Below are 17693 nucleotides of genomic sequence, written 5' to 3' on the forward strand. Positions count from 1 at the left end.
CCCCTCTACACAAACCTTTAAAAATTATCCAACAATTTCTGATTTAAGGCGACTACTCCACCTCCGCTTGCACCTCCCAGGGCCTAAAAATTCCCCAGTTTACATCCAAAGTCTCCCAGAGCATTGCATAAGGCTGAAAAAGATACAAAAGATTTCTTTCAAACAAAGGAGCTTTTTTAAAAAAAAAATACACAATATACAGAGCCTGCTCCTTGCAGAAAACCCCCTCAGGGGGGCCTCACCCAAGCAAAAAAAAAAGAAAAACAAACAAACAAACCAAAAAAAGTGAAAAAGAAAAAAGGAAAGAAAATAGAGAAAGATCTAAAGATAGAGAAAAAGCTAAAGAGTGAAAAGGAGAGAGGAACGGAGAAGGAAGGAATCAGGAAACGCAGCAAGATAGAGAAAGGAAGTTAAAAAGGAGATAACAGAGAAAAAGATAGGGAGAAAGAAAAAAAAAAAAAGATTAGGGAAGAGAAGAGGGTAAAGGGAAAGAAACGAAGGAAAGAGAAGGGTAGCGAAAAAGGAAGGGGGAGAGAAAAGTGAGAAAAGCAGGAAGAGAGAGAGAGACTGTAAGAGACGCTGTGACCAGGTGTCCTGGCGAGCTCCCCCTCCCCCCCACCCCCACTGCACAAACCTTAAAAAAAAAAAAAAAAAAAAAAAAAAAAAAAAAAAAAAAAAAAAAAAAACTTATCCACCACTTTCTGATTTAAGGCCATTGCTGCCGCCTCCGTTTGCGCCTTCCAGGGCCCAAGAGTTCCCCACTTTGCCCCCAAAGCCTCTCAAAGTGTTGCCTAAGCCTGAGGAAGATAAAAAGTTTTTTGAACAGTGGAGATTTTAAAACAGACTGCGTGCACAATATGCAGAGCACGCTCTTTGGAGAAAACCCCCTCAGGGGGGGTCTCACCCAGGCTAAGAAAAAAGCGGACCCGGTAAGGGGATTTAGCAACAATTTTAACCCCTGACTTGCGGTTGCTCCGATTCCAATGGGAGTGGCTGGCCCCCTGCCTGAGGGCATTGTAGGACTTGTGCTAGGGTGTAGCTCGCTTTCTTTTCAAGAAATTTCGGTGGTATATGGTGTGGTAGATTCTGATTATATTGGAGAAATTATAGTTTTGATCTCGCCGCCTACCAAAACTGTGCAAATTAATAAAGGTCAAAGAATAACACAGTTTTTGCTTTTACCTTATTATCAGACAAGAAAACCTTGACTTCTCAAGCTAAGAGCCACAGAGCATTTAGATTTAGTTATCTAGCTTTTTGGGTGCAGGAAATTACAGCTCCAAGGCCTTTAAAAGATCTTTTAATTCAAGAAAATAAAATGTCAGGGCTATTAGACACAGGAACAGACATCTCTTAACATTGCTGGGAAAGACTGACCCAGCTCCTGGCCAACACATACTACTGAAAATGAGTTGAGATTAGAGAAAGTGATATGCGGGTTGGGAATGCTGTAGAGAAAAAGGTGAGGGAGAGTTGAGAAAAAGGTGAGGGAGAGTTTAAAACCTTGAAGAGCAGTGAGTTCCCCGTTGCTGGAAGTATTCAAGCAAATATTAGATGGTTGCTTGTCATCTAAAAGGCTATAGACCAGATTTAGTTCACAAAACGATAACTGGAGAAGCTTATAAACATGTTGTGCAACACCTCTTTACTTGCTTCTCATATTTAGGTCGGCCAAAAGTTTTAAAAAACTGATAATGCCCCTTTGAAGCTGCGGAGAGATTGTTTACTAACTTTAAATGATTTCCAAAAATTATTAAGGGACATTAATTGGATACGCCCACATTTAAAACTGACTACTGCAGATTTAAAGCCTTTGTTTGATTGCTTAAAAAGCGATCCTAATTCCAGTTCTAAGAAAAAGTTGACTAATGAGACAGAGTCGGCTCTTGTTAAAGTAGATGAGACTTTAAATGATCAGTTAATTAGGATTAATATTAACAAAAGATGAGATTAAATTATTCTTGCCATAAAACACACCTACAGGGTGATTGTGACAAAAAGGCCTATTGGTTCCATCTACCAGTGACCCCAAGAAATATAGTTTTATCTTATTCCCGCTTGGTGGCACAATTAATTATAAAAGGAGGAAAAAAAAAGTGTGGAACTTTTTAGAAAAGAAGTAGCAAATATAATAATTTCACTCAATAAGGATCAACTGCAAGTCTTTTACAAAGTAAAAGTAATGTTTGATAAAAATTGGCAGATTGCTATAGAAAACTATTTTGGTCAAAATTTTGCGTCATTTACCCTCACATGTTTTGCTGAATTTTATATCCAGACATCCAGTTATTTTTTCTGTCAGATGTAAACAATCTCCTATTCCAAATGCTCAGATAGTTTTTACTGACGGGTCAGCAAACGGTAAAGCCTCCATAGTTACTAAAAATCACCAAAAGGTTTTAAAAACACAGGAAACTTCAGCTCAAAGAGCTGAAATAACAGCAGTCATAGAGGCTTTTGCTATGTTTGCAGATGAGGAATTTAACCTTTATTCTGATTCTCAGTATATTGTCAGGTTGTTTCCACACATTGAAACTGCGGTTTTGCCTGAAAATAAAACTACCATATTTCATTTGTTAACTAAATTACAGCAACAAATTTGGAAAAGAAATAAAATATTTTTCATTGGACACATTCGGGCTCATTCCGGATTGCCCGGCCCTTTAAATGCCTTTAATGATTTGGCTGACTTGTTAACCAGAAATACAGTGGCTACTGTGATTGAGGAGGCCAGAGCCTCTCACTCACTTCATCATCAAAATGCTACTGCTTTAAGATATCGATTCCAAATTCCCAGAGAGACTGCTCGAGAGATTGTGCATTCTTGCTTATATTGCCCCACTGTTTATAATAGTCTACCTATGGGAGTTAATCCTCGCGGTCTCAAACCTAACGTACTCTGGCAAATGGATGTAACTCATGTCTCTTCATTTGGAAAACTGTCCTTTGTTCTTTAACTGTAGACACCTTTTCTCATGTTATTATTGCAACTGCTCATACAGGGGAAGCAATTAAAGATGTAATACAACATCTCTTTACTTGTTTTTCTATTTGGGCCTACCAAAAGCTTTGAAAACTGACAATGCTCCTGCTTATACTTCTAAGTCTTTTCAGGAATTTTGTATAAAGTTTCAAATTAAACATAATACAGGCATCCCTTATAATCCCCAGGGACAGGCCATTGTTGAAAGAGCACATCAAACATTAAAAATCCAAATTCAAAAACTAAAAGAAGGGGAGTTTAAGTATAGCTGTCCCCATCAAATCTTGCAACATGCTCTTTTCGTAATAAATATTTGCTCTTTTCATAATAAATATTCTAAATACTGATCTGGCTGGACTACTGCAATGCTTCGTCATTGGTGCCTGGAGCAATTAAATGCAAAACCATTAGTCAAATGGAAGGACCTCCTCTCAGGACAATGGAAGGGTCCTGACCCATTATTAACTAGCGGTCGAGGATGTGCTTGTATTTTTCCACAGGATGCAGATTCTCCAATTTAGATCCAAGACAGGTTGATTCGCCATGTTGCAGACCCCCAGACATCCAGTTCCCCCATTGCTTCGATCACAAAAGAGAAGCCCGCCAGAAGGGGAGGCAAGATAAACATTGAGATCCTGGCACGACCGATGGGGCTGCTGCAGCGCGAACTCCAACCAGAAAAATAATTCTACTTATTCTGTTTTGGCTTGTCTACCCTCTCCTTATGTTTTTCTCTTTACCAATGATTCTGGAAAACTTAATGTACATGTGACTTTCACTGGTGGACCCAATGTAGTGACTTGTGAACAATGCATGCTCTCATCTTGTTTAAACCCTCAATATAATGTTTGCTCCTTTGTAGTGTTACAACGTCCACCTTATCTTATGATGTAACCACTTATTGATATGTTAACTATAGTCTTGCTGTGTTACAACAACTACAAGATTTAATGTGATCACGACAATTTGTGGGCTTTACTTATTTTAGGAATATCAGCTTTAATAGCAGCAATTACTTCTGTTACTGCGGCAGCAATATCATTGACTCAACAAGTGCATACTGCCCAATATGTTGATACCATGTCTAAAAATGTTTCTTTAACTCTAGCAACACAGGAAGCTATAGATAGGAAATTAGAGATGAGAGTAGACGCCTTAAAAGAGGCAATAATGCATATTGGGACTGAGTTACAGCCTTTAAAAGTGAAAATGGCTCTGTCTTGCCACGCTGATTACCGGTGGATATGCGTGACATCTTTAAAGGTAAACGAGACAGATTATGAATGGGAAAAAATCAAAAATCATATCTCAGGTGTTTGGAACAGCTCTGACATTGGCCTGGACTTAGGGAAATTTCATAATCAAATACAGACCCTGGAACACTGTCGACTGGATTTTACCACCGCTGGAGCAGCTAATGACTTATTTCACACCTTCTCTAACTTTACTTCTGGAAAAAACATTCTGTCTAATATCTTTAGTTCTAGTTGTGCTTCTCATAATCATTCTTCCTTGTATTGTCAGGATTCTTCGGCAGAACATTCAAAAGCTCGCGACTGAGCTGCATCTGGCTGTTTTAAGAAATAAAAAAGGGGGAGATGCCGGGAGCCGGCATATTGCATATTGAGTGCATATTGCATATTGAGTGCAGCACTTTTCAGGATCTGGAATAGCTCAACTGGAATTCTATCACTGCCGGTAGCCAGCGTGAGGAACTCCGCCCATGACAAAGGTCATGAGGAAGGAGGCTCGGCATACGCAAAGGCGGGATCGAGCTTCAGGAGTCCCCCTGGAAATTCTCGAGCAATCTACCCCCAAAACCAGAGTCTGCCTACTTTCTGCTTTGTGCTTTCACCTACACTTCTGACTTTATGGGGGGCTGTCCCCCACTACCTCTCTGAAAAAAGAGTTAGCTTATAGCTCCAGTTAATAATTCCTGGGTGTGACAGTGTTTCAACCTACAAACTCCCTTGGAAGTCCTCTAGCCTGCCTGAATAGGTTTTTCCGGCCACATGTGATTGCTCAGAGCCTCCAAACTGTGAGAGGCATGAGATGTTCTAAACTGTCTAAATACAGATTCCTTTGAGCAGTCAAAAGATTGATTAGAAATTGTATTGGTGAAGGGATTTTCACTTGTTGGGCCAATGTTTGCTGCTAAGTCTCCATATCCCTTACCTGCTGTGTCCCTGGCAGTGTATTGATTAATATAATTGGTGTAAATAGTAGCTTTAATGTTTGTAACCTGGGACCCTTGAGTTAATTCTTTTTCTTGTTATAGCCCACCACACCTTTGCTCTGTAGGAATGCAACTTTATCTAATGCTTTTTGGAGGCTGGCGCCTGACTTGAGAATAATCACCTTTAGAGAAAAAGGCCTCCGGGCCAGAAGATGATGCAAATCACCTAAACTTTTGCATATGATAAGTTTGCAGGAAGAAAGCCTGGCTTACTGCAGGACTCTACCCCTTCCCCCATTATCCTCTATGCATAACTTAAGGTATAAAAACTACTTTGGAAAATAAAGTGCGGGCCTTGTTCACCGAAACTTGGTCTCACCATGTCGTTCTTTCTCTTACCTTCTGGCTGAATTATTCAGCCTCTTTTCTACACTGAATTTTCCTACTGAGCTATCCTCATTCTATTACTCTTTATATCCTTAATTAACGTTTAATTAAGCAATTGTTTCCTGATCTTCGCCGACGCCGTCCCCGCTTCGAATTCCCTGGATCAGCCGGGGCTGGTCCCCGGCACTGGACAGGGATAAGACTTTTTTCCTAAAACTCAGAAAGAGCCTTCAGTTGTTGGACACCTGTCCTGTAAACATCTCAAACATCTAAGAGATGCTTTCAAATTATGGTGCTGGAGAAGACTGTTGAGAGTCCCTTGGACTGCAAGGAGATCAACCCAGTCAATCCTAAAGTAAATCAACCCTGAATATCCACTGGAAGGACTGATGCTGAAGCTGAAGCTCCAATACGTTGGGCCATCTGATGTGAAGAGCTGACTCATTAGAAAAGAGCCTGATGCTGGGAAAGACTGAAGGCAGGAGGAGAGGGGGTAACAGAAGATGAGAAGGTTGGATGGCATCACTGACTCAACAGACATGAGTTTGAGCAAACTCCAGGAGATAGTGAAGGACAGGCAAGCCTGGAGTGCTGCAGTCCATGGGGTCGCAAAGAGTCAGACACGACTTAGCGACTGAACAACAACTAAGAGAGATTAGCTCGTCCTAAATCTACGCTTTATAAACGCAGAAACTGGGCACAGAAGCAGCAGATTATTTCTCAAATGTCAATCACTGAGGTAGAATGAATAAAAGATTAGTCAGTTGTGAAATCCAAGCTACCCTCCACCTACGACTGCCTCCACCCACCCCCGCAGTTCCAGAACCTACTCTCAGAGCCAGCCTGGTGGGTTGTCAACAAGGGTGAAGTCTCTTCCATAAATGTGCGTCTAGTACACGGTCTGGTCACTGCTCGGAAGCCTCTGCTAAGGAGATGTGGGCAGCAGAGGGAGGCAAGTTCAAGAATAAAATGATCACCTTGATGCCATCATGCCTTACGTTACAGTGAAGAAACAATTCAGAGAAAAATGTCCACCATGGATCAAAACAAAAACCAGCCCACAGAAATACTCCTGGAGATGTAATGTCACTTTAACAAACTTTATAAACCTGCAATGTAATTTACTTTTTGCAGCTCAATGACACCGAACCATGTCCACTCTGTTGCAGATTCTAACAGTTCAAACAAAAGGGAACATTAAAAAAAAAAAAAAAATCACTGAAGTTGGAATGCATTTGAAGACCAAACAGGTGTTGGCCCTTCTGAAACTGGCAGGAGACTAATCATCACCAAAACGGATTTATCCCTGAGCTGATCCGTGGCCAAATGTTAGTACTTTAATACACAGGAAAATTCTGCCCAAGAGAGCCTGTTACCTTAAATCTCTGAGGTTGGTGAAACTGAATTGTGGCCCTTTTCTGATCAAAATCTTGTCTCAGCTGAAGAAAGTGCACTCTGCCATCTTTATTTAAAACCTTCTTCTTCCCGTGGACACAGCGGCAGACGTTCACGTCTCTCCCATAGTATATACCCCAGCTGCACAGACTCTTCAGGTCAGAGAGCCTAAACAGGGACTGGTAGTACGTGGCCAACGCAGGGTCATCTCTCTGGATGAGGAGGGGTTTCTGCTCCCAGAATTCCTTGAAAAACGTCTCTGTCTTGATGGGCGAGATGAAACTTTCAAAGAGGCCACTGGGGCTGTCGAAGTTCAAAGGGGAAGAAGGTCCACAGGCTGCCTCCACCTTCACCTGCTTAGGAGCAGGCCCTTGCTCCTTCCCATCCCCTGCAGGCCTTGCTTTCTTTGGCATCGCTGTCTTCAAGACAAGGCAGTGAGGACATGCAAACCTGCCAGAAGAACAAGACCCATGAGTTTAGGTTTCCCGGGGCCAGTGTCAGAGGACCACGTACACGCGACCTGCGCGACTACCAGGCCCTTCGTGTGCACTCTTCCTAAGTCAAGGCCACTTCCTCCAGGGTTAACACACAACCTGAAGGCAACACCATGTCTTCCAGGGTGTGATTCCGCCTCAGACACCATGCAGAGCACATAGTCACAGAAAGGGAAGCCTGTTTCCTTGTACACAAGCGCTAAGTCATGGAATTCATTATTTATTAGAGGTATAATTATCCCAAGTTAAATGATTCAACTATCTCAGCAGTTTCTAGTCACGGTTTTAGCCTGTGGCCATTGACACAGCAAAGTCAAAATCTTAAAATTTGGCTTTAATCAGCAGCAGGTCCCAAATCTAATTAGATGCAACTGCGTAATAAACACTTGGCTCAATCCAGAGCCACCCACAGCCAGCTGCTCCTTGCCACAGCCCCACCCCGGCTGCTTCCTGGGGGCCCCCCGGGCCAGTGGTGCCACCTGGTGGCTAGACCAGACCCTGTCCGCTCCCGAGGCTGCCTCAAGCACCTGGACTGCCTCACTCCAAACCTCAGCTTATTCCTGAAAACTGCCACTTTATCAGAAACATCCCATTAAAAAATAAACAATTAGACACTGAAAGTGAAGGCTAAGACAGTCATATCCCAAGGCTTTTAAAAAGCTATAACTTTTTAACTAAAATAGCAAAAGGCATACTAAAATGGCAACATCATTAATATCTAATGCAGCCCTCCACCCTCCAGCTTCCAGGTGCGCACAAGCCCACAGGTAACGATGCTGCTGCTGGGTCACAGACCACACTTGAGTAGCAAGAGGATCGACCTTCCTAGTATTGCCAAAGGTCTTTCAGAACTGTGAGACCAAGCCATAACTGCTGTCACATTTACATGCAGGGGCCCTTCATCTGGATTTCAGAATAATACTTCAATTACAGGAGTTCCCTGAAACAGCAAAATTCTATTTTAAAGTACATTTATTTCTAGGGGAGAGGGTCCACTGCTGTTACCAGATTCTTAAAGAAGCCCCCATCCCCAAAAAAGATTAAGAAGCACTGTGCTTGTAAAAAAAAAAAAAGTTTTTCCCAAAGACTGGTAATTTATAAATGTTATGCTTTCCTATGTTGTTGGGCTATCAAGAATGTTCTGCTCTTCTGTCATGATAACTAAGCCATACTTCAGGTACACTGTGCACTGAGAAGAATTAATGGTCTGGTCTGGGAAGTACATACCCGAACAACATGTTACACATTGCAACAATAACCTACAAATTTATAATTGATAAATTCAGAATAAATCTAGAAAATAAACTTAGAATTAATCCCTTTGTCTAGTGTATGAGCCCATTAGTCACTTAGCAGCCGTCCTGCTGATCAGATCGACTGTTTCAGTATCATGCTTGTGCTCACATGACCCTCATTTTACTTGATAATGATAATGCCCAAGTAATGATGCTGGCAATTCGGATATTCTCTTACCGTGTCTAATTCATATATTAAAATTTATTATAGCTATCTGTGAATAGGGGAAATGCACAGTTCATACAGACTTCATTGCCATCCATGGTTTCAGGCATCTTCTGGGGACCTTAAAACATTATCAGCCATGGATAAGGAGGCACTACTATGTAAAACTCACTAGTGGCCTCATTTTAGCTTCTAAATTTTATGCCCACAAACAGTTCCTTCAAAAGATCAAGTGGTTTTGATAGGAAACACAGGACCAAGTGTTTACAATACAAATGATACTAAAAGCTTGCATGGAAGAGTAAGGGGTTAAGCTTTTTTACCTGGTGGTGGGCTTCAGATATATCACTGAGAAGATACATTTGCTGAAAATGTTTCCTATTCCTTTTAAGTTAAACAGACCAGTTTGCTTTCTCAATTGAAGAATCAAAGCTTTGATAAGACAAAGTACTGCTACTACTTGGAGCCCAGAAGTGAGGTAGAAATACAAGGACAAATGAAAGCAGACTCAGTGAAGAGCACCGCTTGTGCAAAAAAGAGTTAACCTTCTATCCCTTGAGGACTTCCCTGGTGGCTCAGTGGTAAAGAATACACCTGCAGTGTGGGAGACCCAGGTCCAATCCCTGGGTTGGGAAGATTCCTGGAGGAGGAAATGGCAACCCACTCCAGTATTCTTGCTTAGAAAATTCCGTGGACAGAGGAACCTAGCAGGCTGCAGTCCATGGGGTTCCAAAGAGTCGGACGTGACGGAGCATGCACGTATGCACAATCCCTTGAAAGTCAGTATGTGCAGATGTCTGGGCTGGGAACTTAGATTTCAGAAGTGTTCCTAACACCACTAAGTGAAAAGAGGGACTCACTGTGACTTCGCTCTTTGGACAAACAATGTGATTATATGCAGTTATACGCCAGGCAGAGGTATCTACGTGATGAGCCCCCAGTAAAAGCCCTGGACACTGAACGTCGAATGAGCTTCCCTGGTTGGCAGCACTTCACAGGTGCTGTGACAACCAGCTGCCGCATCAGGGAAGCGCTTGGTCTCCATCTGCTGTAAAAAATTAGCTGTGAGTCCTAGCAAACCACTGGCCCAGGGGATGGTTCAGGGACCCCTGACATACTGCTCACATTTAACTGTTAAAAACTGTTAGGCTGCCTCAGAAGGTCTGCGTCATTAAAGGTACTCAGTAATGAAAAAGCAATTTCATATTCAGCCACACATTTCTTATCCCTCACAACTGGTCACTTTAAACTTTACTTAAGGACTGCAAGCAGCAGGAAGATGTAAACAAAAGGTTTGTGTTTTTTAAGCACAATATACAAACACAGTGTAAGCATATTCACTAAAAAGTGTGGTGAAACAAAGTGTGCAGAATACTTCAGCCAAAAAATAAGATCACTTGAAGCATTTTTCCCGTCCACAATCAGTAACAAATAAATCCCAACAGTGCATAACAAATGCTTTTGTCAGAATATGAATTTCACTACTTTTACTGCCAAAACTTACATCATTTATTGTTTCTCTGTGTTCATATTGAAATGATTTGAGGCTCAGTTAATTGGAACCTAGCTTAGAGGTTACTAGGCAAACTTACTATTTCTGATTCTCACATTACCCATATTGTAAGACAACCATTCTTTTTAACAGCTTGTGGGAGGTCGAGAGGAGAACAGATGACATACTCCACCACATTAAACACACAAAAATAGTAAGCTCTATCACAATTTCAGAAACAAAAAGTTAAAAAGAAAAAAATGCTGTGTGTCTTGAAAGAAATATAGGAACTAAACAAGAAAATACTTTGTAAGAATACAGCCAACACAAGTCTGCCTCTAAACCTCACAGACCACCCAATCAGAAGTTAAGAGTAAATATTTTTATAGAGCTACAAGAGAAAAAAAAGCCAGCTTTTAAAAAGCATCTGTTTCCAATTTGAGTTGACTATAGCATTAAAGAAGCTTTCCAGGTGGCGCTAGTGGTAAAGAACCCACCTGCCAATGCAAGAAACCTGCAAGAGATGCAGGTTCGATCCCTGGGTTGTGAAGATCCCTTGGGGGGGTAATGACAACCTACTCCAGTATTCTTGCCAGGAGAATCCCGTGGACAGAGGAGCCGAGTGGGCTACACTCCATGGGGACGCAAAGGGTTGGACACAACTGAAGCGACTTAGCAGCAGCATAGCATTAAAGTGTAAAAATATTAAATCAAAAGAAAAGATTCAAGGTTCCTATTTTACTAACTGCCCACAGATGAAACACAGCCATTAATCTAAACAATTTGAAGGATTAAACTCCACAAGAAAATCAATATTGATACCCATTCTACAGCCAGAAAACACAAACAAAATCTTAATATTTTTAAGTGCCCTAACGTTCTTTTCTATGGTAATAGTCACTGACCAGAAGTCTTAAGGCAGGACACCTATCTGCACATTCCCAGAGCTAGTACAGAGCAGGACACATAGGAGGGTCCTCAAACACTTGCTGAGTGCATTTCTTTTTCACCTTTTGGATGCAATTTTGGAGGGAAAAAAATCTCAAAAGCCTTACATAAAACAGAGTTGGGGGAAAACAGATGGTTTGTTCAGTGGGGTTATTCTTATGATGGCAGCCCAAACTTGGGTGGTCCAGTCTTTTCAGACCTGAAAGGCACCTTAGCCAACACCAACCAGAAGGAGGTGTGTCTTTTAATCTCCAGAGCTGTGTTTCACCAGGAAAGCTCGTTAGTAAGCAAATTTATGGGCCCCTTATCAAGCCTATTTAGCATTTCTGGGAGCCAAGGCCCAGAAACCTGCAGTAACTCAGTCAAAACAAAAGTTTTTAAAAAAAAGTTATCTGCAGTAATTTTAGATCCACTAACATAGAAGATCTAGGCAAACTCAAGCTCGGTTAATTATACTCAAATAAGCTGACAGAAATGATACATCATCACCTGTAACATGGTTGCCTGCTGTGCGACCTCATAGATGGCAGCCCACCAGGCTCCCCCGTCCCTGGGATTCTACAGGCAAGAACACTGGAGTGGGTTGCCATTTCCTTCTCCAATGTATGAAAGTGAAGTTACTCAGTCGTGTCTGACTCTTAGCGGCCCCATGGACTGCAGCCCACCAGGCTCCTCCGTCCATGGGATTTTCCAGGCAAGAGTACTGGAGTGGGATGCCATTGCCTTCTCCAACAAGGTTGCCTCAGTCAGTGAGTTCAGTCGCTCAATCGTGTCTAACTCTTTGCGACCCCATGAATTGCAGTATGCCAGGCCTCCCTGTCCATCACCAACTCCCGGAGTTCACTCAAACTCACATCCATAGAGTCAGTGATGCCATCCAACCATCTCATCCTCTGTCATCCCCTTTTCTTCCTGCCCCCAATCCCTCCCAGCATCAGAGTCTTTTCCAATGAGTCAACTCTTCGCATGAGGTGGCCAAAGTACTGAAGTTTCAGCTTTAGCATCATTCCTTCCAAAGAAATCCCAGGGCTGATCTCCTTCAGAATGGACTGGTTGGATCTCCTTGCAGTCCAAGGGACTCTCAAGAGTCTTCTCCAACACCACAATTCTTCAGCGCTCAGCTTTCTTCACAGTCCAACTCTCACATCCATACATGACCACTGGAAAAACCATAGCCTTGACTAGACAGACCTTTGTTAGCAAAGTAACATCTCTGCTTTTCAATATGCTATCTACGTTGGTCAAAACTTTCCTTCCAAGGAGTGAGCATCTTTTAATTTCACGGCTGCACTCACCACCTTCAGTGATTTTGGAGCCCCCCCCAAAAAAAGTCTGACATTGTTTCCCCATCTATTTCCCATGAAGTGATGGGACTAGATGCCATGATCTTAGTTTTCTGAATGTTGAGCTTTAAGCCAACCTTTTCACTCTCCTCTTTCACTTTCATCAAGAGGCTGTTTAGTTCCTCTTCACTTTCTGCCATAAGGGTGGTATCATCTGCATATCTGAGGTTATTGATATTTCTCCCGGCAATCTTGGTTCCAGCTTATGCTTCTTCCAGCCCAGAGCTTCTCATGACGTACTCTGCATATAAGTTAAATAAGCAGGGTGACAATATCCAGCCTTGACGTACTCCTTTTCCTCTTTGGAACCAGTCTATTGTTCCATGTCCAGTTCTAACTGTTGCTTCCTAGGCCGACCTAAAAGATTTCTCTTGGGGGATGTTTATCAAGACAGGGAAAAGCGGTTCTCCTATTGACCTAAAGCAGGGATTGGCACTTATCTTTTCAGTTCTATCTTAGAAATAATGGATTGAACCTCGTTAATATATTTTAGTAATCATGACTTTTACAATGGATGAGGGCTGAGAACCAAAACTATCCGAGCGATGGTGGAAGAAGCTTGAAAAATCAGGTTTTTCCACTTAAAGATAAGCCCAGTGAAATCAAACGCCTGGCGCCAAATTTACAGCTGATTTTTGGAGTAGTCAAGGAGGCTTCCCAGATGGTGCAGCAGTAAAGAATCTAACTGCTAATACAGAAGATCCAGGTTCCATCCCTGGGTTGGGAAGATCCTCTGGAGAAGGGAATGGCTACCCACTCCAGTATTCTTGGCTGGAGAATCCATGGGCAGAGGAGCCTGGCGGATACAGCAAATGGAGTCGGAAAGTCGGACATGACTGACTACTCACGCAGGCACGCACTGGAGACAGCGAAAGCCAAGCCAACACTTCCAGAAAACACATGAACCACCAACCTGATCTCATTAACCTGATACATGACCCGACAGCAGTCGGGGAGCCATTTTAGAAATATTCAGTGAGCAAAGAACGACTGGAGGGTAAAGTGTCATTTATAAAGTCAGGGTGGGGCGAGAAAAAGGCAGCTGTCTCTGCCCGAACTTCACGTTTCCCTGCGGTAAAGCCCGGGGCTCTTAGGCCCGCCAGGGAGCACAGCCCACGTGGTGCCCGCGCTCCCAGACCGCCGGCCACGAGTGCGAGAGCGGGCATCACACTCGCTGCGAAACCTGCGAACTTTCGTGTGCTTGTCCAGTCTCAAGACCACCGGCCGAGCACGTGGCTTCTCTCAGTGCCTAGGCCACTCCAGACCCTAACCCCGATCTGAGCGGCGCCAAACCGGCGTGCGCAGTATCCGCGCCCCGGGCCCAGCGACCACCAGCGCTCTCCGGCCGGGGCCGGGGTGCACCGAAGCTCCCGGCCCGAGTCCTGTGGTTCCCCCCTACCCGGCTCTTGCTCCACCCACACTCGCGCTTGGGCGTCGGGAGAATGAGCACCACCCCAGACAGCCTAGAGGCGGACGCCAGGCCGGGACGGAAGCACTCACCGGATTCAAGCCACTTGCGCGCGGCCTCCAGCGTAACGGCCGGCTACGCCAGCCGGGGGCGGCGCGGCGCGGCGCGCGCATGCTCGGAGCGACCCCTCCTGCTCTGAGCCGGCCTCCCGGCTGGCTAACCGACGGAGGTAGGGGCCACTCCTAGTGTCTAGGTGCGGAGGGGTGTTTGGAGTTCATCCCCATAGATTTATTTTTTTGCTATTAAAGGAAATAAATGAGGGCTTTTCTTGAATTGGTGAGGGATTAGGCTCAGGATTTGGGGGAACGTGATCTAGTACAACCCTGTTCCTTTAATGAATGGAGAAACTTGAGGCCGGGAAGAGGGAAGTGAGCTGCCTAAGTTTAAGGAGCTAGTTAGTGGTGCAGGTTCTCCATCGCTTTCTTTGGGGCGCTCTGCTACGCTGTGTTGCTTTGTACTAAGTCAACTGTAATTTGTACCATGTTGCTCCCGGAGAGAGAATAATGATTTAAAAAGGATACTGGAAATTCTTGAGACCGGCTGTAAAAGCAAAGAACCAAAAGGAATGATTTGAGTAACTACGGCCGAACACTCTCCTTTTGACTCATCGGGACTTTTGGGCGGGGAGGCCTGGAACCAGTGGGCAGAGGATCAACTAACTGTTCACCTTTGCTCTGGCCTGTGCAATTTTTGCTCTCCAGACAGCCAGAGGGGACACAAAGGAAGTCCTTATTTCATTCTCTTAAGATGATTGAGACCAGAAGCTGTTTCTGATGGTCAAGTGACAAGCAAATGGGAACAAAGTATACCCTTATCTTATGCTTGTCAAAACTAACAATAACAAATATTTCCAAAAATGAATGCATAAACTGTGATGAAATAACTTGTATAGAAGTATACCTAACGAAATTTTTACTTGAAATTTTAATGAAAGCCCTAAAACAGGAGACATGTTGACCATATACCATTTCCCACACACTTTTAAAAGCTGTGTACTCAAACTTACTAATGCATACAAAAATCTACGAGAATGCTACAGTTATCTCATTTTGCATGGGAGGAAAAGGAGGTACCAGGAGACTAAGTTGTTAGCCAAAGGCAGGCTTTCTTACCGTGGGCACTACTGACATTCGGGGCCAATAATTCTTTCTTGTATGGAGATGACATGCATTGTAGCAGCATCCCTGGCCTCTACCCCTTAGATGCCAGTGGTACCCACACCAAGTTGTGACAGCCGAAAAAGTCTCTAGACCCTACATAATTACTCTGTGGCGAACCACTACTTGAGTAGTAGCCCCCACCCAGGGTTTAACGTCATACTATAGTGCAGTTACATGCCATACTTCTCAAGAGGAGGTGCTCGATACTGCCCTGTAGGACTCACTGAAAAGACCTGAACAGGTTCCGTAAGCAGCACCCACAGTCAGAGTATATAAAGAGAAGGCTGGAACTGACGGGCAGATTGTGCATCAGTGTAGCAGAGATTGCTGTAGCATTTCCCTGCCTCGCACAGAGTCGGACACGACTGAAGCGACTTAGCAGCAGCAGCAGCAGCCCAAAACAACTGGCAGGGACTCCTGAACCAACAGAGAGACCTGGGGCATCCGCAGGCCACCTTGAGCAGCTGGGTGTTTGCTGAGCTGTGGGCTGTGCTGGTCTGCTCCAGGGCTGCTATCAGAGGAGATCCTAGTGTGTTTACAAAGGTCTTAGATCCTTGAGTCGTGGCTTGGAGTTGAAGGAATGGCTTTTGAACAGAAACCCAGGTGGCTGCTTCTTGCCTGGAGGATCCTGAAGGACGGGGCAGCACTCTGAGGCCCAAGTGCACCTCTAGCACCCTTGATTTGTCAAATCAAGGACCACTGAGCATCCTCTGGGCAGAGTGGGTGCTGTGCAAAGTACCTGGGTTTGGTACATCTGGATGGTACCCTGTCAAAGAGAGTGACATAGCAGGTGATGAAGGCCAAGCATTAAGAGGCAGAGGGGTCCACTGGCATGGACCAGAAAGGAGGTATGGGGCCACAGGAGGTCAGTCAGCAATCTCAGGGTTAATTTCAATGCACCCCAATGTGTAGACCGCCAAAAGAACCTTTGTCTGCATCTCTTGAAAACGTCAACATTTGAACACCTGTTATCAGGCCAGCTATATAATTGGTGGAGCTCAGTGTGAAATGAAAGCATGGAGCTTCTTCCAAAGGGAGGGGTAAAGTAAAGTGAAAGTGTTAGTCACTCAGTCGTGTCCAACTCTTTGTGACCCCATACACTGTAGTCCGTCAGCCTCCTCTGTCCATAGAATTCTCCAGGCAAGAATACTGGAGTGGGTAGCCATTCCCTTCTCCAGGGAATCTTCTGACCCAGGTATTGAACTCGAGTCTCCTGCATTACAGGCAGATCCTTTACTGTCTGAGCCACCAGGGAAGTCCAAGTGTCATTAAAGATACTAAAAATTAGTGGTTCCTTTCTTTTGCCTCCTCTTTCTCTACTACAGTGGTGCTGTTTTCAATTTGCAGTATTTAATGTCATGTTCTTAGGAGCATAGGAATACTTGAAAGGTGAATGCAGATACGCAGGAGGGCCCTTCGGTGCTTCTTGGAGCCACGTATGCACAGGAGCACCCGCCTCACAGGCTGTCGAGTTCTCCCACCTGTTAAACATTGGTCCCACACTGCTGTGCCCTGGCCAGGGGTGGGGAAACCAATCCCTGAGGCACTGGTCACAGCCCCAACCCACAGCAAACCAGCTGGAGACTGCAGCCTTCCACCTGGGGCACACTCCTTACCTGGATGGCGTGGTTAGAGGCTTGCCCCAGTCCAGTCACCCTCCAAACGCACCATGGCACTGCCAGCCCAGGGCAATTACAGGGTGTGGGATGTGCACCCAGTCCAACCCCACCCGCCACCCCGGATCTGTGTACCTGCCTCTCCTGGGGCAGAGGGAAGCCAGGGGGTTGCCATGGTTGCCATTGGTTGCCATGGGGATGGGGGTTGGGTGGGGAGTCTGGGAAAGCAAGGTCCAGAACCGATCTCACAAGGTGGGAGGCAGAAGTGCATGCCAAGCCTGGTACATGCTAGTTGTTCCAAAAGTCTTCCCTTCAAAACCAGAGTCAAAGATTATGTTATTCACAATTTCAAGATAGCCACTGCAGAGTATTAAACTCCAAGGGTGAGGCCCTGTGTGAGGGCGCTGGCTGTCTGCCCAAGAGACAGGCCCTACCTGCTACCCAGAGGACATCAACAAAGTCAGCTCAAATACATATCATTTCAGTAAAACACTTACCAGTTCTTTGCCTGTTCCTCCCCATCCATTCCTGGCCCCTGAACCTGGTGGGATGGGAGGAGGGTGGGAGGCAGGGAGATATGAAAGAGCGGATTCTACACTATTCCTTGGACAGTTTCCTCAATTGAGGGTGCAGGCCTGAGCTGGCAGGAAGGAAAACAGACCTGAATCAGTCTATGCCTGAAAGTTAATATCGCTGTTATCAAAGTGAGTGTTTGGTGTGTGTATTGTGTGCTTGTTGACTGATGACTGGACTGATTGACAATTCAAAGT

General features: G+C 44.4%; 1 protein-coding gene across 9 annotated transcripts in view; it reads right to left on the bottom strand.

Moving 5' to 3' along the window:
* Window positions 1–14271, bottom strand: part of RIOX2 (ribosomal oxygenase 2) — a 48005-nt gene extending 33734 nt beyond the window's left edge. For 5 of the 9 annotated variants that reach the window (XR_011565938.1, XM_070786826.1, XM_019967285.2 and 2 more), the window contains exon 1: window positions 6923–7391. Coding sequence is in view for 8 of the 9 variants with exons in the window: in XM_070786826.1 (XP_070642927.1) it covers window positions 6923–7354 (432 nt within the window). In the remaining variant the exon portion in view is untranslated. The other 4 variants (XM_019967058.2, XM_019967207.2, XM_019967134.2 and 1 more) reach the window with 4 other exon arrangements.
* Between the last annotated feature and the right edge of the window lie 3422 nt (window positions 14272–17693).

Source organism: Bos indicus, chromosome 1, assembly GCF_029378745.1.
Source record: "Bos indicus isolate NIAB-ARS_2022 breed Sahiwal x Tharparkar chromosome 1, NIAB-ARS_B.indTharparkar_mat_pri_1.0, whole genome shotgun sequence".
In the NCBI taxonomy this organism is placed as follows: domain Eukaryota; kingdom Metazoa; phylum Chordata; class Mammalia; order Artiodactyla; family Bovidae; genus Bos; species Bos indicus.